Source organism: Lottia gigantea, assembly GCF_000327385.1.
Source record: "Lottia gigantea unplaced genomic scaffold LOTGIsca_57, whole genome shotgun sequence".
NCBI lineage: Eukaryota > Metazoa > Mollusca > Gastropoda > Lottiidae > Lottia > Lottia gigantea.
Window position 1 is genome coordinate 337,887 of NW_008709945.1, and position 9,873 is coordinate 347,759.

At 33.6% G+C, this 9,873-nt stretch overlaps 1 protein-coding gene across 1 annotated transcript; it reads left to right on the forward strand.

Annotated features, from left to right (window-relative positions):
• The first annotated feature begins 2,753 nt into the window (after nucleotides 1-2,753).
• On the forward strand, nucleotides 2,754-8,490 carry LOTGIDRAFT_234926 (hypothetical protein). The gene is made up of 8 exons (XM_009063326.1): nucleotides 2,754-2,976; nucleotides 3,115-3,189; nucleotides 3,893-4,017; nucleotides 4,960-5,191; nucleotides 5,502-5,671; nucleotides 6,035-6,194; nucleotides 6,581-6,751; nucleotides 7,043-8,490. Exons 1-8 carry the CDS (start codon nucleotides 2,798-2,800, stop codon nucleotides 7,344-7,346), a joined length of 1,416 nt encoding a protein of 471 aa, XP_009061574.1. The 5' UTR covers nucleotides 2,754-2,797; the 3' UTR covers nucleotides 7,347-8,490.
• The last annotated feature ends 1,383 nt before the right edge of the window (nucleotides 8,491-9,873 follow it).

A 9,873-nucleotide genomic window follows, 5' to 3' on the forward strand; every position in this document is an offset into this window, starting at 1 on the left:
GTTATCTTGTTTCGATATCAAAGAAACGAACTTAACCAGCAAAATGAGCATAACACAAGCATGGTCAGTCCCTTCAACCCCTAACAAAACCCTAATCAAAATCAAAACCCACGTAAACCCTACACAAATCCTAACCTTAGCAAATTTAACCAAAATTTTAATTAGTATTTTTGTGGAAAACAATATATATTATTATGTAAGTAAGGGAGGGGTGGGGGAAAAATCATATTGCTCAGTCAAAATCAAAATTACAGTCGTGATCATGAAAAACCTTAATATTTAAAATAAATAGAAAATGTTACCCCTATACCTTAACACTTGGCAAAAAGTCTATCTTTGTAGTTACATTTTTTGCCAAGGAGAACCAAATAAACGACCAAGGAAAGCAGATGAACGTCCAAGGGAAAGAAATTGAATTTTAGAATAAAAGATTCTGTTAGTTTCGGGAATTTTGTCGTTAACGTTAGAGGGTTTGGGATATTATTAGTACTTGGCCACCACCGCAACAGTTCAAAGAAAAAGGAAAAATGAAAAAGAGTAAAATTCCCTCATCTAACAGACTCTTTTGTGCAACGTTACAACCAATGAAGCTCAAATACCAAATATGAATGTAATGTAAAAATGTGAATTCAATACGAAATTTATTATAAGTTAATGACAATTACTTTGAAAAACAGATTAAATCGAACCCTACACCTTACTTTTTATTCGTACCGCCGTGTCAGTGAGTTAATGATCCACAGTATGAATGGCGTTCTATAGGCATAAAAAAGCCATTGCCATACAACCATATACAAAAAATAGAGATATCATTGTTGTGAAGCATTAGCAAAAACACATCAAGCCACGATAGCTCCATACCACTTTCTTTGACTTTCAAACATAAATATAAACACATACAAACAATTCCCTAACCCCTTCCTATCAGCCATATCGTAACACAAATTCCAAGTCTAAGTCTCTAAGCAAGTCCGTCAATATCATAAACTATGTAAACTCACATGGTCCCACACTCTTATCTCTAACGCCCGTAACTTAGAAATAATGACCGAGCCAAGTCCTACAGGGAATGCGATGGAAATAATTTGCGGGCCAGCAACCCTAAAGAATTATGTTAAACCTAGCACGAAATCTGGAGCAACCTAACCGAAACTATGACATGCCTAACTTGGACGAGAGAGAAACGAATGTGGGGGCAAGGGTGCAATTGATTCGAGCTAATATCAGAATGAGATGATGCCCTACCTAAAATTGATTATTAGCTAAACTTGTCTAATAACCCGACCCTAACACCTACTCAAGTCTAACAGCACACCTAACACCAAAGGAAACCCATATATCAAGTATGCGCGAGTCCAGTTTGGCTTTCGTTATCATTCGCTCACAAACCGTCTCGACTAAGCAAGGGAACCAGCTAATCCACATCACTGGTCGAAATCTCTGTCAGGAGCAATGGAGCTTTTATTTCTTAACCCCTGATTTCAGCTCACATCATGTTGGGATTTAAAACAATAGAGTGTAGAGATATGTTGAGGATTTGTTCGATTTGTCGTACTTTCTATCCGCATAGAACCCTGTAAAATTTTCGAACTGACTAGAAAGAATTTTAAACAATTTTTAAACAATGGTTTAACTTTGATTGTACTGCACTGACACTGAGCACAATTCATTCCTAGCTTGTAGGATTAAACAAAAGATTTTCGCCCTTAACGAAATTTTGTAACTCGATAGAGGTGGGGACATCTATTAAAAGAATGAAGGAGAGTGGGGGCGGGGCGGGGGGGGGGGTGTCATCTTTAAATGATGGATTAGGAGAAATATAAGTCGGCTAAAGGGGAAGGGGGCATCTTAAAAAGGATACAAGTGGGTTGGGAGCATCTAGAGAGGAATAGTGAGGTATAGGGGCATCATTTTAAAGATCGGGTCAATCAGTGGCGGAGCTATTGTGGGTACAACCCATAATATCTTAAACTCAACATTGTCAATGGATAGATCGTATAAATAAATAACACCCGTTAAATATCTCGGGTGGGCAAATGAACAAATTCAGACGGCTGCGAGTTTTCTTTTTGAGTCTGTAGTAGCCTTCATATAAATAACCAACTTGATGGAGCACCAACAGACATCAAGTTAAGTTAAACTGTCAATGTCTATCAGATCTTTCTGAGTCTTAGAGCATTGTGATGTATTGAGAGTGGCCAAAATTGACAAATTTTGCCCCTCTTCTCAGGCGTTTTCTAGACGAGGTCGTGGATTCTTCTCTAGGGGGGCTCAAGGCAACTTCATTTGTCCTAGTTGGAGGATTTATGTAATATGATGTTACAAAGGTCCTGTGTATATATATAGCAGTGGCCTTCTTTTGTACATTCCACAGCAAAATTTGGCTTATAGTGAGTTAGACGCTTGCTCGATAACTTGTTTTCCCTTTATCAGTGATGCAGGTAAGAGGGGCTGACATGAAAATAGCGTCAAGTCGTTCAGATTGGACAATAAACGAAGGCCCCGTGTGCTAAAGGCTGTGCACGTTAAAGAAGTTGGAAGTGGAAAAAGAGCAGACTAATCCGGTGTCCTGGCAAAACTTCCCTCATTGCACCCTGCATGGCGTTGCCCATCTTCATTAGCCTACATGGTACAGAAAAGTAAGACGTAAAACTCCATTCATTTCATTTCATTTTCACAGCAAAATTTATTAAATTGCACTAATGGATACCTTTACAACGAGTATGACGTTGTTCTATTTTTAGAACAGAATGGAAGCTAAATTTTATGGAGAAACCAATGTAGGGCGACACCGTCAATGGCGACTTCGTATGAAACAACTGAAGCTCCAATTTATTTCCATAATTCCCGCTCTATTGACGAAACTGCTGCGATTACTGTGGCTGTAGAAAGATGTCCATTGTGTAGGGGATCTGACCGTCGATTTTATTGTCAGCAGTGTGTTAGTGATGGCTGTTTTGAGCATTCAAATAAGAGGTATTTCGTATTTCATTATTATGTTACTATTTTTAGACATGGGTTTGTTTATGTATGGAGGCCTGAATAGGACATTGATATCATTTGAATTAGGTCATAATGATAACAATATGTTTTAGAGGACTTGTTTTCTTGTAGATCTCATCTAAATTTTAGAAGACAAAAGAAGAAATGGGAAGAATTTAAGAAAAGTGTAGAAAAATCAGTCAAAAGGTATGGTAGCCTACTGGTGGCTGTTTTTTTTTTCAATATATTTTGATATTTAAAAGTGTTCCGTTGACAACTTAAATGAAATTACTTTATGCAATTGCGCAAGGCCTTCAATTGATATTTCCATACAAATGATTTTGCAAATGCAATAACATGCAAATATAAAAGCTATTGAACTTTAATTATCTATTACTCTCTGGCCACATTGGGTGCTAAATTTAATTTTTTCTCTTAAGTCACAAATATTCAAAATATGATTTTCAGGTTCATATAAAATGTCTTAGAATGCCTTTGGGTCCATGCATATGTAAGTTTTGAAAATTTTGCACTTGAAATGAACACACTTCTCTCCAAGAAATTTCATATGAAAATGACACATTTTGAACTGATAATCTCCCTCTATAAAATCAGAGTTTCAAATAATTTTGTTTTCAATGTTTGGCATTTTCATCAACCCAAAGACAATCTAAGACTCTCAGCAATATTTGGAGATTGATATTTCAATTCATACAAAAATGATGGCCAAAATGTGATGTAGAACTTGATGTGGTCAGAGAGTAGTTGAGGTGTAGTGTACTGTAGGCAGGTAGTTGTCAACTAAGAAATAAGGAACATAGAAAATTTTTCAATCATAGGTGAGCCATTTTAAATGTCAATTATATATTTGAATTTTTACCTTATCAGACTTGTATTGTGTATTATTTAGGGTAGAAAAATCTGTTGTTAAAAAAGAGGCCAAATACGAAAAGTTAAATGAAATCGAAGTTTGTAAACAGAATATAGAATTATTAAAACAGGCCATTAAAACAGTAAAAAAGGAAACAGAAAAAGGTAAGTCCAGTTATATAAGAATAAGAGCACAATAAAATATGTTCGCTGTTAAAATAGTGCTCAATACATCAATTGTAGGGCCATAGAGAAATACTACTGTTAAAATAGTGCTCAATACATCAATTGTAGGGCCATAGAGAAATACTACTGTTAAAATAGTGCTCAATACATCAATTGTAGGGCCATAGAGAAATACTACTGTTAAAATAGTGCTCAATACATCAATTGTAGGGCCATAGAGAAATACTACTGTTAAAATAGTGCTCAATACATCAATTGTAGGGCCATAGAGAAATACTACTATTAAAATAGTGCTCAATACATCAATTGTAGAGTGATATATTAACAGAACCTATGTTTTAATATTTCTAAGAATAAGAGTATACAATTTTAAGAGGTTTGGGAGGAAAGTGACCAAGATGAGAATATCTGCTCTTAAAAACATCCATATTTTATCATAGAAGCCAGAAATGTACTAGAAAGAATAGCTATGCCTAAAATATCTTTACTAACTGCAACTGCTACAATTTTCTCCTTCCACCTTCTCCCCTCTTCTTCTTCTCCCCTCTTCTTCTTCTCCCCTCTTCTCCTCCCCTCTTCTCCTTCTCTCCTCTTCTTCTTCTCCCCTCTTCTTCTTCTCCCCTCTTCTTCTTCTCCCCTCTTCTTCTTCTCCCCTCTTCTCCTCCCCTCTTCTCCTTCTCTCCTCTTCTTCTTCTCCCCTCTTCTCCTTCTCCCCTCTTCTTCATTATCTATCAAATGAAAGATCTGGGCATTCATTATATTCTACAGTTGCGTGCTTGATACAGCAACAGATTACAGTTTTCTTGTTGAAAAGATCAGGCTCTGTCAGCATCTTACTGCCTACTGTTACACATTATCATGTATAATATTTGATTTGATTAAAAAGTACACCACAATAATTCATTATATTTTTCATTTAAGCTCAGTTTGTGTTACAAAAAACCAAAGAAAAGAATTATCAAAGAAAATCAAAGGCCAGTCGGCATAGTTTGAAAGTGACGAAGATTAAGGAATATATTGATAGTAGAGGGAAGATAACTCTTACTAGAAATCAGGAAACCGAGGCTGTATTAGTCAGGCTACAGAGAGAGCGAAGAATTCATCTTGATGTTTTAACTAACTATATTTTTCCTATTAGTGAAACACATCCAAGGTAGAACTTTATAGAATTCTTTTTTTTACCACATTCTGTGATAAGAACAAAGACCTCATTGAAACACTGGCCAAGGCCACAAAGGAAACATTTTCAATAAGTTTAATAAGGGATTGTATATGGCAAATCTTTTGAAAATGAGTTGTATGCCTTTTCAACTTTGCAGTGTTTTTTGCTACTGTTCTTGATGTTGTTCGAATATTTTTAATGCTGAACTCATGAACATTCTGCTTTTCCTTCCTTGCATAAAAGATTTCTTCTTAAAAATGAATTTTTATTCAGAATATATGTTTTTTTCTTTACGTTACAGTAGTGCAGACAGCCTATTAATCAGTACAGCTAGCGCTATAAAAGATGCCTGTCAAACAGCATATGTACGGGGACAGTGGCAGTACTCTGATGTCAGAAGTGATACTATTTATAGAATTTTAGAACCAACTCTACCCAGTAATGGGAACTACTCAGCTTATTATATGTGGGGTATGTACACTTTAAAATGTTAGTATTTCTCCATCAGTACTGGATTGTAAGTAATGATGAATTAACATATTGCTTCGTCCACAATATGCTGATTAATGAGCAGGGGTTTCACGTATTACGCTCCATGAATAGATTTGTGGAAAAAAAATGCCAAAGAAGATTCTGTTGGTCAAACTGTACAATGACATAAATAGTACTAAGGTGCTTTACATTATTACACTCAAGTCACAGGAATATTAGCTTGGCTTGTAACTGACTTAAACATCCTTGAAATATAGAAATGAACTTCCATAGAACAACTCATATGATATGCTAAACTTAATTCATACAAGTTGTGAGATATATTGAATGTTATATTTTCAGTATCTTTAAGTAAGGAGAATAATGGTACAACACCTGAACAAGAATGTGGTGGTAGTAATTTAGGCCATACATTTAGAGCAGCTTTATGTTACTGTAGCCAATTACTGTCTATATTGTTATATATATTAGATATCAACCATCCGAAAAAACAGTGTTATAGGTAAGATTCTTGCATTTAGGATTAATGACTCAAGAATGAAGTGAAGTGGCAGGCAATAACCAACCTTCATAATGTCAAACTATAACAAATTTGTCTTTGGTATATCTTGACAAGCCACCTTTTTTTCACAAAATGTAGCGATTTGATTGGATTATATGCCAGCCACTACTGCCAATCAGAGCCCTCGACAGAAAGACTATTGTTTTCATTAGCCCACATGGTGCAGAAATGTAGGACGTAAAACTCCATTCATTTCATTTCATTTTCGACCGGAAGGCTAAACATTATGGCTTATTTTGATATGTTTGCTAGTGTATAAGTTTGACTGAGTTGTATTTAATTTTTTTCAAAGAAAGGTTTTTCATTATAATGTTATTGTTTTTCAGTGAGTTTTGCAATGATGATATTACAGAGAAACAGCTAGCCAACTCAGTGAACAAATTAAATCATAATGTTCTATATCTATGTTTCTCACAAGGCATAAAAGAAGTTCATCTCTCACCTAAAGACACACTACATAATCTTTATGTTCTCTTACAAAATCACAACATTGGAAGGTAATTAAGTTATAGAGGGTTAGTGTACTGGAAAAGGGGGATAACTACTAATTAACTCAATTCAAATAGAAGTGAAAATGATGTCCTAGTTGTATGCATCATGTTCAGCTAATGAAGATGGGTATGCAGTGTACAATAAGGGAGATTTTGTTTAGACACTTGTGATTATTTGCTTGTCTTTGTTTGCTTAACACTAATCATATCACTAGTCATATTACTAGAATTCAGGTAAATCAAACAAGGCTACATTCCTTTTTATATATGTTCTAATGTTTAATATTAATTGTGTAGATGTATACCATTTGAAGTATCAGAAGAGATGATAAATTCTGTAATGGAGGGAAGTAGCAGTGTGTCAGATGATAGTGATACAGAACCAGATACCTATATCGATGAGGTTGGTTTAGGACAAGATTGGGAAGTTCCTGATAATGACTTGGTATATGATCTCACTTCCAGAGATCTCTGTCTGAACTATCCTACACATTATAGTACCCAATCTAGTATTAATGAAGGCGGTGGACTTCTTGCATCTGCTACCACTTCTATAGCCTCATTCTGGCAGGCAGCAAGAAATACTTTTGAACGAAGGTGATTTTTTTTAATTTTAAAGTTTCTTATGTCAATTTATATTATTTTTATATAAACTATTTTGGAATTATCTGTATATTAAAATTTGAAAACAAATTTGGCAATTTATTATTTTCATAATCAAATCGTGTATCAAGAAATTATTTATAATGGCTCTTACTTACATTGGCAGCAGATAATTTTACTACTTATTACAAAGATTTTGACACATTGTAAATGTTAATGAAGTTAACATAGGTTATAAAGGTAAGCTTGCTTGTTGAATTCAGCATTATATAATGTAATTTGTATTGAATAAAATAGTGCAAATTTGTAAATATTGCATTTGTACTCTTAGTTAGATGCATTTATAAGATTTGAATTTGTAGTTGCAATCTGAAAATTACAATTTTTGTCTTTTTTAATTATTAAATTTTGAGTTTTTGAAGACAGAAAATATGAACATATTATTTTCATTGTTAATATAGTGCTTAATATATCAATTGTAGAGCAAATGTAGAAATAAAAATATTAAAATTTAATATTTCTAGAGCTTTATTTTAATCAGGTTGACTCATATTAGTCACATTTTGTTCCGCTTGAAATTCATTTAAAATCTTTATGTCATAGAAGTGTTATTTCATGTTCTTAATTTGTAATTCAGGTTTATTATGAAAGAAGATATTCTTTATGTATATTTACTATTATCTAATCAGGTTGTAAAGTTGAAGGGATAAAGTCATCTAATTCATTAAGTTATCACAGAAAGAAAATTCTTTTATCTACCAGTGTTCACTTCTAACAGGACAAACCTGCACTCTGACCAGAGAACTTATGGAAAGAGTTGGTTTCATCTTCAAAATAACAAAAAAAAATAACAGTATATATTAATGATATTTCAAAATATACCAAGTAAACTGGCACATACTCCCATTTTAAAGATAAACCAAGTTACCACTATTCTTAATGCAATGTCATCAACTATCATAGTAATTTAGAGAGCTATATCCCTTCATCACTAATTCATTAACTTTAACTTTGTGTATATTTTTTAGTCACTAAATGTACATAAACACCATATTTTTATTTGATATATACCGGTACTTTTTCTGTATTTATTTTTAGATGTTACAATCTGTGATAAAAATAAAATAATCTTTCAAAATGTGAATCTGTGATGTTTTATATAGTCTGGGATTTGGTGCTGCAAGATCTAATTGCCCTTAAGATATGTGATATAATTCAAGTTGCCCTTCAAAGTTGACTCTTTATTTGGGTTCTGATCATTATCAAATGGCTACAACTTTTGTTGAATAATTCGACTGTTAAAGGCTTCATACAAACAACTATGATTATTTGTAGTCTGATGAATGTTTACTAAATCAAGATTTATCTCCCTTCTTACGCTAATTTTGTATAAGTCATTCTTGCCGTGGACCCACCCTTCGAGCGTATTGGCCTATTATCTTTTATTTGATGATAGCATATCAAAGAAAGTGTTGGTCACTGAAACAAACGAAAACATGTCTATTATATGAATATAGTATGAAATGCCTGCCTTGATTTTGTAGACTCTATCTTTGACATGTATCAAATTTTCTAATTGTTGGTAAAGATCGAAATAATTATCCATTTAATTAAGTAAATAATAAATAAAATGATTCTGAAATATCCAGTGACTCAAATGAAAACATGTACAGTGTTACTGATTTGAAATTAATCAAAGATGTATTCAGATAGACCAAAATGTGTTGCCGATGGGCTTTAAAGGGACGTATTCGCCATCCGTTTGGCCAATGGTGCCTTAGTCTCAAAAACGGGATTTTTTAAAGCTGATCAGTAAAGGTGTTCACAGTTGACAGTGGAAATTTGCCTTCTGTTTAGAATTATATACGTTTGGAATGACAACTCGTCTTTACTTGAGACTCCTCTTTATAACATTGAAAAGATATAATATAGTATAGAAATAGAAAGTTAAATTTCAAATTTGATGCATATTTGAGCGATTTTCTTTCAGTTTTATTCCTTCTTTATTATTAGGCTAGACTTTACATATACCAAAGACCCAAATCAATCCCCGAAAATAGTAAATCGTTAACCATGGTATAAGTCTAGAAATGCCGTGAATGTTGAAACAATCAAGTAATAATTCATCTCAAGAAAATGTAAATCCTTAAAAATGCCAACAACGCATATGCTGCGTTCCGGAAATAAGGTCCGAGTCAGCGGTAATTTGAGAGTCATAATCCATCTTCATACAATATTTCAAAATGGCGTCTTTTCCGATTTGAATTACCTGACAATAATTAAATAAGAAGTTTAATCAACAGGTAATATCCGTTTGTTGTCATGGTAAATAAATTTCATGTGATTAGGTTCTATATTATTCGTGATTAATGTCGCGTGATGAAGATAGAATCTATGACATCACTAGAATCCGGCAGGTTTCTTCAAGTGGTGGAAGAAAGTAAAATTGGTCAGAGATCTATTGTTGTTGAGATGTCACAATTAGAGAAGCCAATCAACGAATCTATTGAAGTAATAACTTAACT

Bases quoted from the DNA above. Each gene is read 5' to 3' on its own strand.
- LOTGIDRAFT_234926 (XM_009063326.1), top strand. From the start codon at position 2,798: ATGGCGACTTCGTATGAAACAACTGAAGCTCCAATTTATTTCCATAAT. The intron at 3,190-3,892 runs GTATGGTAGCCT...TGTATTATTTAG, and splicing joins GTAGAAAAATCAGTCAAAAG to GGTAGAAAAATCTGTTGTTA. The intron at 5,192-5,501 runs GTAGAACTTTAT...TTTACGTTACAG, and splicing joins ATTAGTGAAACACATCCAAG to TAGTGCAGACAGCCTATTAA.